Here is a 23,137-nt window from a genome sequence, read left to right as displayed (position 1 = left end):
GGATAGAGGACATATGTAAGGATGTAGAGACTTATCTCATGAGGGGTAAGATAGATACTGCCTACAGGAAAATTAAAGAGACCTTTGGAGAAAAGAGAACCACTTGCATGAATATCAAGAGCTCAGATGGAAACCCAGTTCTAAGCAAAGAAGGGAAAGCAGAAATGTGGAAGGAGTATATAGAGGGTCTATACAGGGGGGATGTTCTTGAGGACAATATTATGGAAATGGAAGAGGAGGTAGATGAAGATGAAATGGGACATATGATACTGCGTGACAACTTTGACAGAGCACTGAAGGACCTGAGTCAAAACAAGGCCCCGGGAGTAGACAACATTCCACTAAAAATACTGACAGCCTTAGGAGAGCCAGTCCTGACAAAACTCTACCATTTGGTGAGCAAGATGTATGAGACAGGCAAAATTCCCTCAGACTTCAAGAAGAATATAATAATTCCAATTACAAAGAAAACGGGTGTTGACAGATGTGAAAATTACCGAACTATCAGTTTTATAAGTCACAGCTGCAAAATATTAACGCGAATTCTGTACAGACAAGTGGAAAAACTGGTAGAAGCTGAATTCGGGGAAGATCAGTTTGGATTCTGTAGAAATATTGGAACATGTGAGGCAATACTGACCGTACGACTTATCTTAGAAGAAAGATTAAGGAAAGGCAAACCTATGTTTCTAGCATTTGTAGACCCAGAGAAAGCTTTTGACAATGTTGACTGGAATACTCTCTTTCAAATTCTGAAGGTGAAAGGGGTAAAATACAGGGAGCGAAAGGCTATTTACAATTTGTACAGAAACCAGATGGCAGTTATAAGAGTCGAGGGACATTAAAGGGAAGCAGTGGTTGGGTTGGGAGTGAGACAGGATTGTAGCCTCTCCCAGATGCTATTCAATCTGTATATTGAGCAAGCAGTAAAGGTAACAAAATAAAAGTTCAGAGTAGGTATTAAAATCCATGGAGAGTGTGTGTGTGTGTGTGTGTGTGTGTGTGTGTGTGTGTGTGTGTGTGTGTGTGTGTGTGTGTGTGTGTGGTTTGAGGTTTTCAGCCGCTAAACAGTGTGGTCATCAGTGCCCAAAAATCCATGGAGAAGAAATAAAAACATTAAGGTTCACCGAAGGACTTGGAAGAGCAGTTGAACGGAATGGACAGTGTCTTGAAAGGAGGGTACAAGATGAACATCAACAAAAACAAAACGAGGATAATGGAATGTAGTCGAATTAAGTCAGGTGATTCTGAGGGAATTAGATTAGGAAATGAGATACTTAAAGTAGTAAAGGAGTTTTGCTATTTGGGGAGCAATATAACTGATGATGGTTGAAGTAGAGAGGATATAAAATGTAGACTGGCAATGGCAACGAAAGCATTTCTGAAGAAGAGAAATTTGTTAGAATCAAGTATTTATTTAAGTGTCACGAAGCCGTTTCTGAAACTATTTGTATGGAGTGTAGCCATGTATGGAAGTGAAACATAGATGATAAATACTTTAGACAAGAAGAGAATAGAAGCTTTAGAAATGTGGTGCTACAGAAGAATGCTGAAGATTAGATGGGTAGATCACACAACTAATGAGGAGGTATTGAATAGAATTGGGGGGGAGAGGAGTTTGTGGCACAACTTGACTAAGAAGAAGGGATCGGTTGGTAGGACATGTTCTTTGGCATCAAGGGATCACCCATTTAGTACTGGAGGGCAGCGTGGAGAGTAAAAATCTTAGAGGAAAACCAAGAGATGAATACACTAAGCAGATTCAAAAGGATGTAGGCTGCAGTAGGTACCGGGAGATGAAGAAGCTTGCACAGGATAGAGTAGCATGGAGAGCTGCATCAAACCAGTCTCAGGACTGAAGACCACAACAACAACAACATGCCTTCGTAAGGAATAACAATTTATTTTATTTATTTATTTATTTAGCATTCAATAGATCACACATGTGATATAGGATTTGTCATTTGATTGCACGTAACACATAACAACACATACACATAATAAATTGACAAACATATACAAACAGCAAACAAATTACATACACATAGTACGTAGGTAGTGTACAAGAACTTAATACCCAAAAAACAAAAGTACGTGCTCATGATAAACAATTATAGATCATGAACTACGCCTTATACACAAAACGTATTACGGATATTTAACAGATTTATGAAGTTGAAAACATAATTAAATTAGTGTGAATTTTTAAAAAGTAAGCACAGGTTTCAATCCACAGTCTGAGACAGGTATTCATTTACACTGTAGTAGCATTTTTCCATTGAGTATTTTTTTTACTTCATGCTTAAAATTATTTTTGCCTTTCAATTCTTTAATTTGAGATGGAAGTGCATTTAAAAGCTTTATTCCTAAGTGGCTAACATGTTTCTGACTTCTAGTTTTTGCTACTCAGGGAATGTGGAAGTCTTTACCTTGCCTTGTATTGTGATCATGGTAGCTTGAGATGGTTTGGAGATCGCAGTTACTTTTACTGATCATTTCCAGGCATTTAAAAATATATATTGATGGTATTGTAAGTATCTTTAGTTGTCTGAATAAGGGTCTGCAGTGAGTTTGTGGTGGGCTGTGTGTCATGATATGAATAGCTCTTTTTTGCATAATAAAAATGTCATTTAGTCTTGACCTGGTTTTTCCCCAAAAACTTATACCATAGCTTGCAACAGATTGGAAATAACTAAAGTACACCACTCTAATACATTCTTTGCTACATACCTTGGATATTATTCTTAAGGCAAAACATGCTGAGCTAAGTTTCTGAGTAAGATATACACTGTGTTCATTCCAGTTTAAATCTTGGTCAAGTCACATTCCCAGAAACTTTGTGGTGCACACTTTTTCTATTTGTTTGTTATCCAGCATAAGGCACATATTTTCCCCTTGACACTTGCTTCCATACTGTATAAAGTTTGTTTTCTTTGTATTTAATGTCTTGACTAATGATTCAGATGAGCTATACATTGAAGGAAAGAAAATCAAAAAGATAAACACTTTCTGTTATTTGGGATCCAGTTTAGAAATCGAGGGAAAATCAGAGTCAGAAATCAATAAAAGAATTAGTAGCAGACGGAGGGTCATTGGGATGCTTAACTCAGTCTTATGGAGCAGGAATGTAATGAGCAGAACTAAAAAATTAATATACAAATCCATATTAGAGAGTGTGGTTCTGTATGGAACGGAGACCTGGACAATTAACATGAAGCACATTAAAAAATTACAAGCTCTAGAGATGGACTTTTGGAGAAGATCGGCAAGAATCTCCAGGAAGGAAAAGATAAGGAACACCGAAGTAATAAGGAGAATGGAAATAAAAGAAAGAATATATGACGTAATGGATAGGAAGAAATTACAGTGGTATGGGCATGTACGACGAATGGAGGAAGCCAGAATACCAAAATTGATACTGGAGTGGGAACCAGAGGGGAGAAGAAGAAGAGGACGACCTGTGACCACCTGGCTCCAAAATGTACAGCACACAATGAGGAGAATGGGTGCAGAGGAAGAGGACACGCAAGATCGAAACACCTGCAGAAATATTTTGAGAGTATAGTTTAAGAACGTTTATTGTTTGTATTGTAATTTCCAAGTAAATTATTATGTTGGAGATAAGCCTCTGTAATGAGGAAAAGCTCAAAAATAATAATAATAATAAATAAATTTAATGTCAGCTTATTTGAATAAAACCATGACTGTATGTATGAGCGAATTTTTTCTGCTGTAGTGCACAATGACTCTTTTATATCACCAATTATGATACTCGTGTCATCTGCAAATAGTAGAATTTTGGCTGAGCTGTCTGGAGCCTGTATATCATTGATATAAATTAGAAATAACAATGGGCCCAGAATGCTGCCCTGTGGAACACCTATTTCAATTTGGTTTGGTTCAGACATGAGTTTAAAATTGTGAAGATTGTTGGATGACCTCAGCTCAACAACTTGTGACCTGTTTTGCAGATAAGATTCAAACCATTTTTTAACTGTACCCCTGATGCCTATTGCTTCAAGTTTCTCTAGTAATATTACATGGTTCACAGTATCAAAGGCTTTGGATAAACCTAGATTAATTCCAACAGCCTGTTTATTTGATTTCAAGTTTCTTACTATTTCTATTGTGTAGTCCGATAATAGCCTGCCTTTTCTGAACTGTGCCCTGCTCGAAAGCCATGTTGACTGTTATTTATTAGTTTATGTTTTCTAGATATTTTGTAACCCTGATTTTCATTAATTCCTCAAGTATTTTGGAGAAGGCTGGGAGGAGAGATATAAGTCAGTAATTTTCTACTTTAAGTCTGTCAACATTTTTGTATAGAGATATCACTTTAGAGATTTTAAGTTCATCTGGAAATATCCCTTCACTAAGGGACAAGTTTGCTATGAGAACTATAGGTTTGACAACACATGGAGCAATTTTCTTAATTATTTATACAGGTACATCATCCAACCCAGAGGACATTTTGGATTTCAAGCATTTAATGACTTTTAGAACTTCATGCTCATCTGTTGGGATTGCCATCATGCTGGTATTTACCATTGGAGCCGTCACTGTTGGTTGTTGCTTAAATTTACTACTTAAAGTAAGGGGAATATTTACAAAATAATTATTTACATAGTTTGCCATGGCATATTTTTCTATGGGAATATTTTCATTATTTTTAAGATTGCTTTCCTGTTCTTTAGTTTGACCCCCGGTTTCTTTTTTTACCATTTTCCACATCATTCTGGACTTGTTACTAGCCTGCCTTATTAATCTATCATTACTTAATAATTTTGCTTTTGCTATTACTTTGTGGTAAGTCTTTTTGTATGTCCTCACATACTCAACAAACTGCTGATCATGACATGTTTTTAACTTTAAACTTAGTAATTTCATGGTTTCACTTGACTTTTTAATTCCGGGTGTAATCTAGGTCCCTTTGGAGCCAGATGATCTATAACTCAAAAGCTTTTTTGGGAAACACATTTCAAAGTATGTCATAAAAGTGGAAGCAAATGTATTGTAAGCATCATTTGTGTTTGTTTGTGCCAAGACCTCTGACCAAACTGCATTTTTTAAATTATTTTTGAACTGATTACAATTTTCAGTAGAGAAAAATCGTTTATACTCCTTTTTATTTTCCTCCTCCTTGGGAGTTGCAGTGAGATTAAAGGTTAGTGCATTATGATCTGACAACCCTATATTCACATTTGTAACTGCAACTTCATGTGTGACCACATTTGAGAAGATGTTATCTATTAGGCTTTCACTGGAATCTGTTGTTCTAGTGGGGGAACATGTTGAAGCTTTTTAGTATGTCTAAAAACTTGTTTTCTACTGGACTCTGGACCAATAGATTAATATTAAAGTCACCACAAAGAATTATGGTAGAGTTCTCATTTGAGAAAATGTTGAGCATTTCTTCCAAATTCTTAAGAAAGACTTCAGTATCTCCAGATGGTGACCTGTAAACTGCTGCAACAATTATTTTCTTCTTTAAACTATATAACTGAATGGCTACTGCCTCAAAATCCTTTTCTATGATTAAAGATTTAGCCTCTTATCTTAACTTAAATTTCAGCTTGGAATTTAGATAAATGCATACACCACCACCTTTGGCATTTTGCCTACAGTACTGACTGGCAAGTTTATATTGGCTTAAGTTTATGCTGTTTAGTTCACTGTCCCTGCACCAATGTTCCATAATACATAAACAATCAATATGGTCACTATTTGCTGCTACCTCAAGTTCAAGGTACTTGTTTTTAAGACACTGGATGTTCAGACTCATAATTCTTAGCTGATTTGAACAATCCGACTGACCTGTGACTTTACACTCTGTTGACACATTTTCTCTTACACTGTTACAAGATTTCATACCTTGTTGTAGATTCCTCTGCTTGCAAACATTTACCTGTTTCCCTGTTATGTGCTGTTGTTCACTGTTTTGCCCCAGCAAAAATCCTGGCTTCTCAAGGGTGGCTGCCTTCTTCTTGTGTGATGACTGCTCCTATTACCACTGCTGCTGCTGTGTGCTGTTGCAGTGAATGCCAGTGATTCTGGTTGCTTGGTTATTGATGTTGGAACTACTGCCTCTGATGTTGCTGTGACTCCTAGTGATTCTGGTTGGTTGGTTTTTGATGCTGTTACTATTGCTTCTGTTGTTAGTTCTGCTGCTGCTAATGTTGGTTCAGTAGTAGGTTCCTCTGTTGCTTCTGTTTTTTGGACGGCCCATTTGCATGGTGCTGCTGTTTGTGCTGGTGTTTCTGCTATTGGAGATTTATACCATCCCAGTTCAGTGGCTGTCACTTTGTAATTACATTTAATTGCTTCCCTTATTAAGGTTCCTAACCTGGCCTTCCCATTTCTGTTAAGCTGAAGCCCATGTTTCGTAAAACATTCTCTATTAAGTGTGCTTGAGTCAATTAATTTCACATTGCTGAATAGCCTACAATTACTTTTAAGTTACACATTACTTCTGTGAATTTCCTTATTCACACATGACCATTCAGGTAAATCATGCCTGTGGCTAAAGTTCACCAGTAAAATGTTTGTATTTGACTGTACTAGCAAAACACTCAAGAGCTGTTTATACATTTTCATAGCATTGTTTTCGTAAATGTCTTTAGCTCCACATTGTCTTTTCTATTTCTTCCAAATTCCCTTTCGTTTGGGTTCCTGAGTTGGCTCATTTTGTGCCTAAAATGCTCCACGGTGGTTACACTTATTAATGAGCTTTTGTTTTATTATTATTATTATTATTATTATATTTTTAATAAGTGTGTGGGTCCTACTTTGACAATATGTTGAAGACTTTTGCATTGCTGTTTATATTGTACCTTTAATTGTTGATTATGTTGATTAAATTCATCCTGTGCATTAAATGAAGAACTCTCTTTCTTGATAAGCTCACTTGACAAAAAATTTGTCACCAAAGTGTGCATGCACAAATGAATCATTAAGCCTTTCCAGATAGTGCAGCATTCAAATCATGGACACTGCCTGTACATGAGCATAAAAAAAGTAGCAATCAGTGAGACATTTACGTTTCAAGCAGAAATTGTATAAACACATGAGAAAAAGTAAGGATGTGACAGAATATCAAAAAGGGGTACTTCTGTTTGGCTGTAACCATGATCGTATGGTGTTTGAAGGAGCTCTATATGTTTGTGTTTCCATGTGGACTGTTCAATGTGTCCACAACAGGGATGAGACACACATGGCCATGACACACAATGTCAGAATTGTGGTTGGGAAAATTTCCTGACTGAGAGGAACTGGAGATGTGTTTCATAGTTTGTGAACCAAAGTCACTTCCAAATTCAACAGGCACTGCTGCAGGCAATGAATGAAGGTCCATTGTGATCTTTTAGCGAGAAAATACTGTGACAGGTACTGTACGCAACGAACACTTCGAATCAGTCACCCCGCAAGAGGCCACTGCTCACAATCATCGAACATGGACAGTAGACAAATTAACTGAGCAGTTTTTATCTAAGGACTCTGTCAGGAAAGACTAGATAGCCACTCTCTCTCTTTGATTTCTTTGCAGCTGATATTGACCTATAGCAAAGGAAATGTGGATTCATAGTGTGGAAAGGGTATTTTTAGAAAAAGAAATAATTTTTTCTTGTAAATGTTGGATATTACAGGACAGGGTTTTTGAAAAAAAAATCCAAATCCTGAAATTTTCATTCTCCTTATCCAAAATTTTAATATCCATCTTCTGTCCTCAGCATAACAATTTTCCTTTCTTATTTGGCTGTCCCTCATAACACAAAATGAATTATTAAAAGTAAATTCGTCTACACATAAAAGTAGACACATAACTGTATATCAGCACTTAACCTTCCAGCTCCATTATCTCAAGATAATATTTAAATAGTTAAGTTTCCATCTTATCATGTAAATGATGCTATAACCTGGGAATTATTCAACCTCTACAACAACAAAATTGGAATAGCAGCCATTTTACAAAACATCTATAATAAATAAAGCCTTTAAAGGTCATGTACCTTTTCCAAAAATTAAATGACAAATGACACTCTCTGTACAGACAAAAATCTTTATTTACTGTTTTGTGTTATATATTGAGGCTCAGAATTAAGTGATGGTTAGTCATTAATGTAAAAACACTTTGGTCTGAAAGTGTAGGTTATTTAAATGGGCTACACATGTAAATAAATATTTGTAATGATTCTTATTCATGCTGTCACTGTGTGGAACAGATATCATAGAGAGATATGATTATACCAGACTAAGTTGAGCTATACTATCAATTTTTTTATGCACCTCAATTTTTTTCATTGATCTCAGTGTCTGTCAGTCTTTTGAGATGGTGTGATAAAGACATATGTACTTTCAATCTCCCAATATTGTGAAAATTAAAAGTTGTAATATGCAGAAGTCACAAGTGTTTATTCTCTTACCGAGGTACATGTGACAAGGACTTGCATTTTTAAATGGACCTTTCTGCAAAAGAAGTCAGCACATAGAGAGAACAGCCAATGCAACCATGGCAGCATTGTTGTACATCATTGGGGAGACAAGATAAATATCAAGCTGCACATAAGACTCAAAGGAATTAATCTTCAAGCAATGTTCCAGAACTGTCACAACATTTCTTAACCCACATACATCCATATCTGCATGCATTTCTGGCCTTACAATTTTTGGTGTGGCTAAATGTGCATTAGCACGTTTATTTTTTATTTGTTTATTTATCCCTCTGTAGACAATAAATATTGTATGGATGTTGTCCAAAAGTACATGTAAATTTATGGGAAACAATTTGTGTAAAAGGATCATACAAAATTTTGCATTAAGTAGTACAAAGAATAATACATACAAAATTGTACAAAACATGTACAAAAAATAATACTTGGTCCTACAAGACACAGTAATACAACTTTTATACACACCGGGTGATCAAAAAGTCAGTATAAATTTGAAAACTGAATAAATCACAGAATAATGTAGATAGAGAGGTACAGATTGACACCCATGCTGGACAGAAAAACGTCAGTCACTGCTACCATGATGGGTGAGAGGTACGCCAATATGTTACAGAGTTGAGAACTCTTTGTCTTTACATATGTCTGCTTGTATCTGTATATGTGCGGATGGATATTTGTGTGTGTGCGAGTGTATACCTGTCCCTTTTTCCCCCTAAGGTAAGTCTTTCTGCTCCCAGGATTGGTATGACTCCTTACCTTCTCCCTTAAAACCCACATCCTTTCGACTTTCCCTCTCCTTCCCTCTTTCCTGATGAAGCAACCATGGGTAGCGAAAGCTTGAATTTTGTGTGTGTGTTTGTGTTTATTAGTGTTTCTATCAACATACCGACGGTTTTGTTTGGTAAGTTACATCATGTTTGTTTTTAGATATATTTTTCTCACGTGGAATGTTTCCCTCTATTATATTCATATTTGTAATGATTCTTATTTATGCCATCCCATGCAACGAAAATATTGTAGGGAGGTATGATTATATCAGACAAAGATGACAGAAAATTGAAAGCTATACTATCAATTTTTTTTTAAGTAACTCAGTTGCTTTTTACACTGCTGTCAGAGTCTACTGGTCTTTTGAGATGGTGCAATAAAGAACACATGTACTTGCACTCTCCGAATATTATCTTAATTAAAAGTTATAATCTGTAGAAGTTGCTAGTTTTCATTCTCCTATTGAGCTATGTGCTACTCTCCACATCCCAGTGTGACAAGGACTTGCATTTTTTAATGGACCTTTTCAGAGAAGAAGTCAATGTGAAGAGAGAGTAGCCAACAAAGCCATGCCAGCATTGTTGTACATCATTGGGGAGACAAGGTAAATATCATGCCACACACTAAGAATAAAAGAAATTAATCTTCAAGCACTGTTCCAGAACTCCCACAACATTTCTTAACTTGCATGCATCCATACCTGCATGCATTTCTGGACTTGCAATTTCTGATGCAGCTAAATGTGCATTAGCATAACTACATCCACTCTGAACAATTCACATTCTCTCTCTCCCTAACCACTAAAAGAAGCTGATAGGCAGGAGATTTTACATGCATAAATGACTTCATTTGATATTAATTTGTGTCCTCCTGCACTATGAATTACTGTACATACATAAATTGTTAAGTACACATCATTTTTTCACATCAGTATGCATGGCAAACTGTCTAGTGTAGTTGACATTATCTGAGCATAACAGTGAAAAAGTACTTGTACCATGACATCTACAGGTAAATACTTTCAATTCCATAAATAATCATATCTGATCTTGATAATATGTTTGTCCTAAAACATGTCCAAGAGTTCATGAATAAAATATTGTTGCATCTATATGGTGTTAGTGAAGAACACATGAGTCAAGAGAAGGTACAAATGCATTGTTATCCTAAAACTGATTACAGAATTTTACAGAATATAACGCTCATTTCATATCAACAACTTAAAACACTGTATCATGACGAACATCAGCACATAACAGAGAGAGAGAGAGAGAGAGAGAGAGAGAGAGAGAGAGAGAGAGAGAGAGAGAGAGAGAGAGAGTGTACATAAAGAATAATTATTTCAAACATGAACTGGAATATTCAGCTCCTTGTTTGTATTCTGAGGATGTCATCTCTCTGTATGAATGCTGTGGCTAATCTAACATTACTCTAATCTAGACATAACTCTGTGCATCCTCTGACTGGCGAACCAATTTTAGTTCTTCTGTAGATCATCAAATATTTACTATTGTAAGGGAATAACAAGAATATCATATTTTCAAAATTAATTTTCACTCTTCAGCAGAGAGTGAACTGATTTGAAGGTTTAGAACAGAAAAGAAACTTATGACCTCATAAAACAAAATTTCAAGTCACTGACTTAATGTACAGGACACCTGTCAAAACGCAAAAATTTACTTACAGTTTTTCTTAAAATATTATTAATATAATATATGGTACTTAATACATAACTGATCAATAACTGATGATTTTTTTTTTTAAATAATGATCTGTAACTTCGTAAGTAAGTGTTCATTCTCTTCTGACCAAATTTTCAGATTGTCCTTCATGAACTCTTTAATTGAACAGTAACATTTCTGCACCAGTTTGTCATGTAATAGTTTTCAAAGTTTCTAGATTAATACTAAGCAGTTCTTTTACTTTTGCTTTGTTGTAAATTTTCATACCCATATAGTGCATAAAGTTTTAAATGGTGGGCTGGCAGCAGAAAATTATTTTGATTCCTGGTGTTGTAATTGGGTTGTAACTGATTTGCTACACATAAATCATGGTTACTAAGTGCAAAGATAATGAGTTCATAAATGTACAATGAAGGAACACTTGATATAATTAGATTTTTTATGAGTTGGTGACATGGTTTCCTTTACATAGTGCCCATTTTTAACAATAGTTTTCTGAAGTTTCAATACAATGTGCTTCATTTGAAGGAAGATCATACTGTGTAGATTTCAAATTTTGTGTGTTATGGATGCAAAACTTACTTCCACAAAAGAAGGAAAGTAATTAATTAAGCACATAATTTTTCAGGAGAAACTGTGGAACAATGGTTAATGTACTTACCTCATACATTTCATCTTTTAAGAGTTTGCTCCACACTCTCACCATGTGATCAAAACATCCTGTCACAACAATTGTACTTTTGCTCACATGGAATTGAGCAACATAAACAAATGAAGGATGTGGTAATATCTGCAATTAAATAAATCTCCAATGTAATTTCCAAAATACAATATAATTTTATTTAACAGAGACAAAATACTATCAGGTTTATCAGTCTGTTCAGTTTTTTGAAGACACTGCCTACTGTTTGTGACAAAATAGCACAGTATACGAAATAGCATAGCACAGTATGTAACACAGGATTACTACTGAAATATTTAATTTTATTCTTTTTCACAAATGTGATTTTTTTTAATTTTCTTCTTTTGTACGATCATTTTTATTATTGTGTAAAACTTGTAAACTAAATACAAGGAATGCATTTGTGATAAATGAAATATTACCGGAATGATTAAAAACAATTTTGTAAAATCTGTACAGTAATACCAAGTTACTGAAACTCTCTGAAGGGTAAAACACAACCTTTGTAGTGTGGTCTGTCTTTGGTACTAACACACTATGGTATGGAAGTGGTGTAGTTGTAAGGAAGGACACAAGTGTGAATGGGTCTGGCACAACAAATATGTGTGCAGCAATTGCTTGTGTCTGTGAGAGGTACAGCAGTTTCTATGGGCCACAGTACAATGGTTACTTATAATTATGATTCAAGAGACCTAAAAGGAAGAGTACTGTTTGACCACAGCTACTATAAGGAATATTGGAACTAGAGACCAAATATTCTGTTTGGCATTGTGGTATATAGTTCCACTAAACTACTACTTAGGATCTGCAGCTTCCAAACTTCTAAAACTGAACCACTTCAGAATGTAGAATGTGTGGAATGATAAAGGCTTGTCAGTGTTTTTACTGAATTGGATGATGTAACTTTTCTGTGATCTTCAATCACTATTTTATTGCCATCAATAACCTAAGTCATTATTAGCAGCAACAGCAGCGAAGTCCTATTACATTATATTACGAGTATCACATTTTGATGTTAAATTTCATTGGACTGTTACATTTCAGTATCACAGTCTGAACTGACTGACACCATGTTATGCAAATTAATTAGCAAACCGCATCCCCTCCCAGAAAGTAAAATTAAATATTTTCTTGAATTCCAAAGTCCATATTATTGCTAAATAACAAAAATCATTAACATAAATTTAGTAGCAACATTAACAACTCAAATTTTTGAAACATAGTTCATGGAAATAACAGTGGTTAAAAAGCATTATTAAAATGTTTAAATGAAAAACATTCTTGACCACATAAAATATTTTTATTTTAATTTTAAAGTTGACTGGTTTCAATCTGTGTGACCGTTTTTTAATTAAAATTTTTAAAATTGGCTGGCTTTGGCAAGTAAACATTTCAATGAACTGTTGAGACTATTGAATCCAGTGAATCACGGTAATTTTTACTTCTTACGTAACTATATCAACAGATATTCTGGGCTTTAGAGTACTTTCTGCATTGTTATCTGGGCTATGATATTACAGCACCACAATGTTGTACTGCTGTCATCTTGTAGTGATTAATGTTTAAATTAAGTAATACTGAGAGTGATTTTTATCTACTTGGAAAAATCATCTTGCAGAACTCTATATCATTATTACCTTGTAGGGTACTGCAGTAATCCAGCTAGTTTTAAATTTCTTAAGCATTACATCAAACAATTATATCAACTGTGACTTAACTAAATTTATTTGCTCTCCACATACAATATGCATTGTTACATGAACTTAATACTGATTATAGCCCATTCACTTTACAAAAAAGTTGTCCACTCTAAGACTGGTGACCAAATTATCACACTGCATGACTGTAAGTTCACTAAAAATACATATTTCACTTAATGATAGATTCAGTTAACCAGTCTAAAATGATCTTTATAATTACATATCCTTGCACTCAGTGTTTATTAAGACAGCATATTTAGTTGCCATACTGGTAATTATTTATATATTTTTCCACAAGGTTCAGTCAATCTTCTTCACAATCAATGCCCTTCTGATAAATTCGGTACACATAATCATAGTCGACTATAATATATATTAGATAAAGTGGGAGGGGATGCGGTTTGATAATTAACTTGCATAACATGGTGTCAGTCAGTTCAGATTGTGATACTGAAATGTAGCAGTCCAACTAAAATTAATAAAAATGCATAAATTTTAACCATATACATGTGTGGAAATATGTACTTGTGAAAAAGTTACAAAGGAAATAATTACAAAGTCGTAATTACACTAATGTGTAGAAGCCTGTTAATTGGTAGGAACATTTTACATGATATGAATCTCCTGTAATTAGTAAATATAACAAGTGTATTGATATCAATATAATAGAAGGAAACATTCCACGTGGGAAAAATTATATATAAAATCAAAGATGAGGTGACTTACCGAACGAAAGCGCTGGCAAGTCGATAGACACACAAACAAACACAAACATACACACAAAATTCAAGCTTTCGCAACAAACTGTTGCCTCATCAGGAAAGAGGGAAGGAGAGGGGAACACGAAAGGAAGTGGGTTTTAAGGGAGAGGGTAAGGAGTCATTCCAATCCCGGGAGTGGAAAGACTTACCTTAGGGGGAAAAAAGGACAGGTATACACTCGCACACACGCACATATCCATCCACACATACAGACACAAGCAGACATATATCTGCGCACATATCCATCCACACATACAGACACAAGCAGACATATATCTGCTTGTGTCTGTATGTGTGGATGGATATGTGCGTGTGTGCGAGTGTATACCTGTCCTTTTTTCCCCCTAAGGTAAGTCTTTCCACTCCCGGGATTGGAATGACTCCTTACCCTCTCCCTTAAAACCCACTTCCTTTCGTCTTCCCCTCTCCTTCCCTCTTTCCTGATGAGGCAACAGTTTGTTGTGAAAGCTTGAATTTTGTGTGTATGTTTGTGTTTGTTTGTGTGTCTATCGACCTGCCAGCGCTTTCGTTCGGTAAGTCACCTCATCTTTGATTTTATATATAACAAGTGTATTGTTAACATTTGATACCTAAGCGTTTATACTTGCTTCAACTTATATAAAGATTAGAATTCACTCATGTATGTAATATACACTCCTGGAAATTGAAATAAGAACAGCGTGAGTTCATTGTCCCAGGAAGGGGAAACTTTATTGACACATTCCTGGGGTCAGATACATCACATGATCACACTGACAGAACCACAGGCACATAGACACAGGCAACAGAGCATGCACAATGTCGGCACTAGTACAGTGTATATCCACCTTTTGCAGCAATGCAGGCTGCTATTCTCACATGGAGACGATCGTAGAGATGCTGGATGTAGTCCTGTGGAACGGCTTGCCATGCCATTTCCACCTGGCGCCTCAGTTGGACCAGCGTTCGTGCTGGACGTGCAGACCGCGTGAGACGACGCTTCATCCAGTCCCAAACATGCTCAATGGGGGACAGATCCGGAGATCTTGCTGGCCAGGGTAGTTGACTTACACCTTCTAGAGCACGTTGGGTGGCACGGGATACATGCGGACGTGTATTGTCCTGTTGGAACAGCAAGTTCCCTTGCCGGTCTAGGAATGGTAGAACGATGGGTTCGATGACGGTTTGGATGTACCGTGCACTATTCAGTGTCCCCTCGACGATCACCAGTGGTGTACGGCCAGTGTAGGAGATCGCTCCCCACACCATGATGCCGGGTGTTGGCCCTGTGTGCCTCGGTCGTATGCAGTCCTGATTGTGGCGCTCACCTGCACGGCGCCAAACACGCATACGACCATCATTGGCACCAAGGCAGAAGCGACTCTCATCGCTGAAGACGACACGTCTCCATTCGTCCCTCCATTCACGCCTGTCGCGACACCACTGGAGGCGGGCTACACGATGTTGGGGCGTGAGCGGAAGACGGCCTAACGGTGTGCGGGACCGTAGCCCAGCTTCATGGAGACGGTTGCGAATGGTCCTCGCCGATACCCCTGGAGCAACAGGGTCACTAATTTGCTGGGAAGTGGCGGTGCGGTCCCCTACGGCACTGCGTAGGATCCTACGGTCTTGGCATGCATCCGTGCGTCGCTGCGGTCCGGTCCCAGGTCAATGGGCACGTGCACCTTCCGCCGACCACTGGCGACAACATCGATGTACTGTGGAGACCTCACGCCCCACGTGTTGAGCAATTCGGCGGTACGTCCACCCGGCCTCCCGCATGCCCACTATACGCCCTCGCTCAAAGTCCGTCAACTGCACATACGGTTCAGGTCCACGCTGTCGCGGCATGCTACCACTGTTAAAGACTGCGATGGAGCTCCGTATGCCATGGCAAACTGGCTGACACTGACGGCGGCGGTGCACAAATGCTGCGCAGCTAGCGCCATTCGACGGCCAACACCGCGGTTCCTGGTGTGTCCGCTGTGCCGTGCGTGTGATCATTGCTTGTACAGCCCTCTCGCAGTGTCCGGAGCAAGTATGGTGGGTCTGACACACCGGTGTCAATGTGTTCTTTTTTCCATTTCCAGGAGTGTATAAGAATCTAGGTAATCAATGAGATGTGTAATTTGTTTCTGGATGAGAGTTTTAATTGTTAATTAATGAAATAATAATTTTAAACAATGCCAAGGATTGTTAAGAAAGTATAAATACTAACTGCCTCATTGGCAGAGGGCGTCAGTACTTTGTGTGATTTTGGACAGAGAGCATGTAGTTAGTTGTGCATAATTAATTCATTATTGTAAGTATGTTCCAACTTATTTCAGATTTGTCAAGATGTGTTTATTTTGAAACTGTAATAAATATTAAATGAAACACTATACTTGATTAAATATTGTTTTTACTTTATAGTAAAAACCTACAGTTACTGTTTCAGGACATCTGCTGCAACAGATTACCAGCTAAGATGAGTAAAAATAACCCCTAAAAATGTTATAATTCTTCATAAAATGTGATATCAGTTATTTCATTTATATTTTCCTAGTGCAAAATAACACAGCCTTAGCACACACACAGGATTCTGCCACAGGTGAGTGAATTTTTCTTACTTTTATTCAAAAATCAAAATATAATAAATTAATCTATTTTGTAATTTTGTAGTATCTGAAATAATTATAGTAAAATTCAAAATGTCTTTTACAAATCAGCTGTTGAAGGAACTGTGAATTACACCTATGGGCTTAGATTTAATCCCATTTGTCACAGTCACAAGATCTTCTTTGGACGTGGTAGTCATAATGTCAAATTCGTAGCCAAGTGTTTAATGTGAGAGTGCTTAGCAAGTGGCTTGAAGAAATGTATTGAGATGAATGTAATAAAAACTTTAATATGAAGAAAGTTTAACCAGTGAAGAATTCATCAGTTCTGTCTTAAACATCCAACTAACTTTCAGTTTTTGAATTTAAGAAAAAACACATGGACTTGAAATTGCAGGATGATAATTGGCTATTGCAATGGATGAAGAAACTCAATGAGTCAAAATTAATTTTAATTCTTGTTCTTTAACATTTGTGTAGAAAGTGTACATAATACTCAATATTATTTACGTAGAATGCACACAGGAATTTTAATTTTCTTAGTTAGGCAAGAGCAAGTCACATATTATTAGCTATTACACTAATCTCTGCATATAAGAAGCACACTAGGTGAAATGGTAAAAAATTCAATGACTATTATTGATGAATATATGTTTCCATTAAAGTATTCACTAAAAAGATTCAAACTAAAAACCAGAAATAGTTTTCCCTTGTGAAATGCTGAATTACAATGTTGTAACAACATTAGGGCAAATAACATACTAGACATTAAGTTTGCAAAAAATATGGGGTGAAGAAGACCAAAGCAAAGTGAAACATGATGAAGTATGGCAAATGTAACATAGAATTAATTAAAATACCAAATCACTATATATAACAAATACAAAATCTCTCTGAGCACAAAGTACATAAATTATAGGAACTATAAATTAACTGGTAATGAATCAAAGAAAACAGATATATTTTTTTCTTTTTTCTTCTGCAGGATGGATATTCGTATTTTACAGGATGAATATTCATATTTTACATCATTAGCCCAGCTCAACACCTGAATGTTTGGTGAGTATAGACTTCATTTTCCCATCACAAGGATAATTAACAGTCCCATTTAGCATGGACCTAATTTAAAAAATTTCAAGGTATTTGGGGTAATGCAAAGACATATAGTTAAAAGGGTTTCAATGATTTATAGAGGAACTTCTGGAGTTTGACTGTGTAGTGCCCAGTGCAAACTGTTGACATATTGGAGGCCTATTATTCACCAGTGTCCAACAGGACTAATGGTCAAAATTAAGGAAGAAACCATCCTGTAACAATACTATCCTCAAGTTGTTATTGCACCTAAACCTTCCTTATAAGACTTCACAATGTGCATCTAGGTAGACAAATATGCTGCATGTAGAATTCTGCTGCCAGCATCAAAATAATGTTGAGGTGACACAGTGGAAAAGACCAATCTGGCATTGTGGCACATGGGGTTACCTCATGCTACCTCCTGACGCTACACTTTCTCAGCACCAATGTTAGTAGATGCATGACCCTGGCATAGTGATTCAGGCAGAATTTGCCATAAACACTTGCCACCCAAACCTAGCAATATCTGTCTTTGACTGCTGTCTATGCCAAGAGCTACTCCATGCCAGTCATCAATGTAACATAGGTCACTCAGCCTCATCTACACTAGCTGCCACCTATGCTGTCTGCTGGTCTAGAGCTGCTCCTAGGCCTGATGCTGCCAGTGCCTGAGCAGCTACATTCCAGATAGCATTTCTCACAGGCTGTCGTCAACAAGCTTCCAGGAACCTCTGAGGGTTCCCATGAGGTTCACAGTCCACACACAGGCTCACTTCACATCTGACCTACCACCACTATTTGTTGACATATGATGTTCATGCCCCTTGTTGCCAGTGGATTTCCTGATGTGGCCATGCACCATGAGGTTGCCAATGTGGCAACTTTGCTTGCTGCCATTTGTGCATTGCTAACACACTAACTCACATAATGCTCAGGTGGGCATCACCACCCAAGGGCCAATGGACACAAGCGACACAATGCTTGCAGCTACTGTATGGGTTATTGCTAATTGATCTGGCCTCATTTATGATTCCACAACTGCTGAGAAACTGGTCCCTTGTATCCTGTTCTCTACTCACTGGCCTGGAATAGTATCTGACTGTTGGTCTATCCTGGCACCACAAAATTGAAAATAAGCTACCTTTGTAAAGTGAAAAGCAATGTGAGTCTTTTCTTACTGGTAGACAAAGTGGAGCAAGGACAGAAAGCATTTCAACAAAGCTTAACAATAGCACATGGCTATGAACTAAAATCCCACAAGCCACAGTTTTGATATGATGGAGCATGTGTGTAAAACAATATTGTCAACATCTGCTGCATACATTAACAAATGGCAACAGATGGCAACAAAGTGGTCAGGATTCTGCATCACACGTGAAGTATAGTCCATCCTTCAGCACAGAAAGGATAGTGATACTAACCCACCAACCTACACTTAATGCAAAGATCATTGGGAAAGTTGCTACACCAAAATATCCAGCAAACCAAAGAAGGAAAGTGATTTAATTTCTAACACACTCTCCATAAAGAAATTGAATAATGCTCTCAACAAAATGAAAAATGTGTTGATTCAGATGATATGTTATGAGTTAACAAGCATTGTGCTCTCATTTAAATATATGGCCAAAGACTCTACCTACAGGACTTGTGAAACAAACATTGTTGTTGAGGACTGTGTGCCACAAAGGGCACAGATTCACCATGAGAAAGGGAAATTCACAGGCGTCTGTTGTCTATTGAGCACTAAGAGACAGATGAGAACCTACATCATACGGAAATCCAGTAGAAGCTGTTTGTGACCGAGAAGAGATAGCAGTGTTAAATACTGCAGACCTAAGATCGGCCATACAGGGAAACATTTATTAAAACTAGTTAATTCTGTAGTAATGCAGGGAATCAAGCCACAGTAATTTTAATCTGCCATCCTCCATAAATTTTCATGGTGATCTCAATAAAACTTGAATATTGATGATATCTACAATAATTTAGGATTTACTGTTAAAGTGAAATTCGCAAGTTTTGTAACAAAGACTTGAATGCTAAAGTCTGAATGCTTTGGTCGGTCTTAATGATTGACATTTCATAAAGAAGCACAACATTAAAATGACAAATGTTTTAAATATCAACTCTGTAACTTCATTTGTTTAAAAGATATAGAAAATTTAAATTATCAGTATTTTCAGGTAAGCATCAGATCACCATTTCCTCCACACAAAACACATTGAACGATGACAGCATGACACCTTATTGAATCATTAGGTAATAGAATATTTGTTGTAAAGTTTCGTGCATAATAGTTACTTTTATTCTTTATTTATTTATCACAATGCACATTGATGCACGGCTATTGGCTGTGACATTCAAAGTTAAGAAGGAAATTGTATTGGTTTTATATAAAAGAATTTAATGTTTATTATGTAATGGATATTATTGTTAATTTATTTAGAACAAGCTTTGATTATTTAAAGCTTTGATTATTTAAATATGTTAAAATGTAAAATAATGTAGAATAAGATGTAGCCAATCAGATGGATGGCTTCAGGAAAGGGAACTGCCCTAGTTAGTTGAGTGAGGATGTTTGGCGAGCAGGGAAATGCATGAAGTATTCTGCCTGGTCTCTGTGTCATTCCAATACAGTTGAAAACATACTTGGAGTCTTGACAGACAAAGTAGTTAAAGGTGGCAAATAGTCTTCTGTGCCAGCCATGCAGTCAAAGAATACCAATGACCAGAATTTTATATCAATAATGTAGATATGTATGTATTTAAAAAATGGAAAGGTTTTACCAGAAGGTCTCCTATAACCAGATACTTTTCACTTAATAAGTGTTGTATTTAAACATGGTCTAAATGTCTTAAATGATTGGAGTTTCCAAGTCCTAATTTTTAGTAAAAATTAAGCTATTCTTCAGATAAGAAGAATATTTAACGTGTTGGGGGCTCACAGACTACTCCAGGCTGGAGATAACAATGAAGTAACTTAAAAGATAAATGAACTCTTGCACATGGAGATCCTGGTATGAAATGAACTGGAAGACAATTAAGTACTACTAGTACATCAAACAAAAAATTGGGTAGGGAGATCTAGGCAAGAGATTTAAAGTGCTGATACAACAAGCCACTTTTAACCAGGCAATATGGCAATAATCAAAATGAATGTTCTTGTCTCCAGAAGTAATGATTTTAATAAATCCACCTCTACAAAGGCTACATCTGCAGTGTTGGGAACACCAACAGTTTATACAGTGATATTTTAAGTTCAAACACAAAGACATTGATACATAATAACTCTTTGAGCTTGGAGGAGATAAAGAAAGAACTAAGAAAAGAGATGGAAAACTTTTTATTAAAGAACAGGACAGTAACTAATAACTGTGATGACTTCACCGCAACACTAACCAAAAAATTAAATTCCAAATTCCCCACGTTTTCACCTTCATATGATATTAACCCTGTTTAATTTCTAAAGTAACTTAATGGCATGTTACTTCATTTCTGGTCAGATTTTAAAAAGATACAATTTGTGATAAGTCATTTGATGGGTAATGCTGCACAGCTGGATATGTTAAAGCTAGAAGAATTCACAACTTACAATGATTTCAAAACAGCATTTCAGTCTAACTACTGGAGTGAGGGAGCTCAAAAGAAATTGAGATTAGAATTTTATGATCAAAACAATACAATAGCAGTTCATGGAACAGGTATAGAAATTTTGAGGAATGGCATCTTAACAAATCAAAATATCTAGATGATCCCATACGAGAGGAACATTCATTAGAAGTTGTCATTAACCAATTACCATGGCATGTAAGGGACAAATTGTTAGGGAAGGACTAGGAAAAAGTGAACAACTTATTGGAATACCTAGAACAAGTAGACACAGTGGGAAGGCAGTTGGAGAAATGGTACACAGGCAGCAATACCAACAACCAACAGAGTAATGTTAACAAAGAACCTTGCCCCATTAGAGACAGTGCTATGAATGGAAGAAACAGGGTACACAATGGTCACGATTATAACCATTCAGGGAATGGATACAGAAATGATCACAGTAACACATTTAACAGTACAAGTATGAGAGAGAGGCAAAACTGATATGCTTCCAGGGAGAGGTTCAGTCCTCTGTAGAAGTAGAAAACAAGACACAACAAACAATTTGTTAAATGCATTCCTTTGGCTGCCAGTCACAGAAATTAAGATAACTGGAGTAATACATATGACAAGCAAATTGGTACATGCAGAATTGTTCATTGAATTTACATTAACACATACATATTTCAACAAGCAATGTTTGTAGTAGAAGGTTTTAATGTACATACGGTTTTAGGCATAGACTGGTTGTTGGACAACAACATATCATTAAGCTTCCAACAGGAGACAGCCACATTCCCATGTGGGCAAAAAGATGACTTGGCTGTAAATCATTTCAAGCAAAGCAACACAGACAGTTTAGGACTCACTTTATTGACAGAAGCTACATTATAACAGAATGAGAAGCACCAAATAGGGGCAGATGTGGTACAAGTGAATGAGGCAGACATAACTGATAACATTACAAGTCAAAGAATCTACATATTAAGGAAAAGGAAGATATGATTTCTTTATTCTGCAGACACACAAAAGTATTTTCAACATGCCGAGGTGTTATTAAGACTTTGTTTGTAGGTTGAAGATTAAATCACACAATCCATTTTACAACAGACCCTGCTCAATCAGCTTCAATGAAGCTGTTAGTAGAAAAATAAATTGAAAGAATGGAATATTATAGAAATATCCAACAGCTGTTATAACAAGCCATTAGTTGTTGCAAAAAAAAAAACAGATGCTAACATATGTATAGTGTTGGTTGCATGGACTGTAAATAGAACTCCTTACCTCATGGCTCATACCCCTGTAATATACCTAGACGCAAGACCTGTCCCATACATCCTCCCACCACCACCTACTCCAGTCAGGTCACTAACATAACCTATCCCAGGCAGGGCTACCTGTGAAACCAGTCATGTGATCTACAAGCTAAGCTGCAACCACTGTGCCGCAGTCCATGTAGCATGACAACAAATAAGCTGTCTGTCCACTGACAAACTGGGAGCAAGAAACAAGTGGACCACACTGTTGCTGAACACGCTGCCAAACACGATACCCTTCATTTCAATGACTGCTTCACAGCCTGTGCCATATGGATACTGCCCACCAAGGTTGGAACTTTCCCTGCAATACATCCTAAATTCCCGTAACCATCCTGTCCTCAACCTTCGATAGTCACTGTCCTCACCTATTCAGCCCCTTCCTTGTTCCAATTCCAGCACTACATGGCTGTCAATCCACCACCACACCCAGTCTTTTTATTTCTCTCCTTTTCTGCCACTCCTCCCTCCCCCCACCCCCCACCTCCCACCATAACCTCTCTTTGGCCAACCGTCTAACCTGCAGCACATTGCTGTCTG

The 23,137-nt window shown here is 36.8% G+C and overlaps 1 protein-coding gene across 1 annotated transcript in view; it reads right to left on the bottom strand.

Annotated features, from left to right (window-relative positions):
- The window catches only part of LOC124789974 (jouberin-like), a 281,563-nt gene that overhangs the window by 90,913 nt on the left and 167,513 nt on the right, over positions 1-23,137 (bottom strand). Inside the window, exon 8 of the mRNA XM_047257514.1 lies at positions 11,559-11,687. Coding sequence (XP_047113470.1) covers positions 11,559-11,687 — 129 coding nt within the window. The remainder of the gene's footprint in view (positions 1-11,558; positions 11,688-23,137) is intronic.

The sequence above is a fragment of the Schistocerca piceifrons genome, chromosome 3 (assembly GCF_021461385.2).
Source record: "Schistocerca piceifrons isolate TAMUIC-IGC-003096 chromosome 3, iqSchPice1.1, whole genome shotgun sequence".
Lineage (NCBI taxonomy): Eukaryota > Metazoa > Arthropoda > Insecta > Orthoptera > Acrididae > Schistocerca > Schistocerca piceifrons.
Note: the sequence above shows the minus strand (reverse complement) of the source record. Positions and strands in the feature narration are given on the sequence as shown.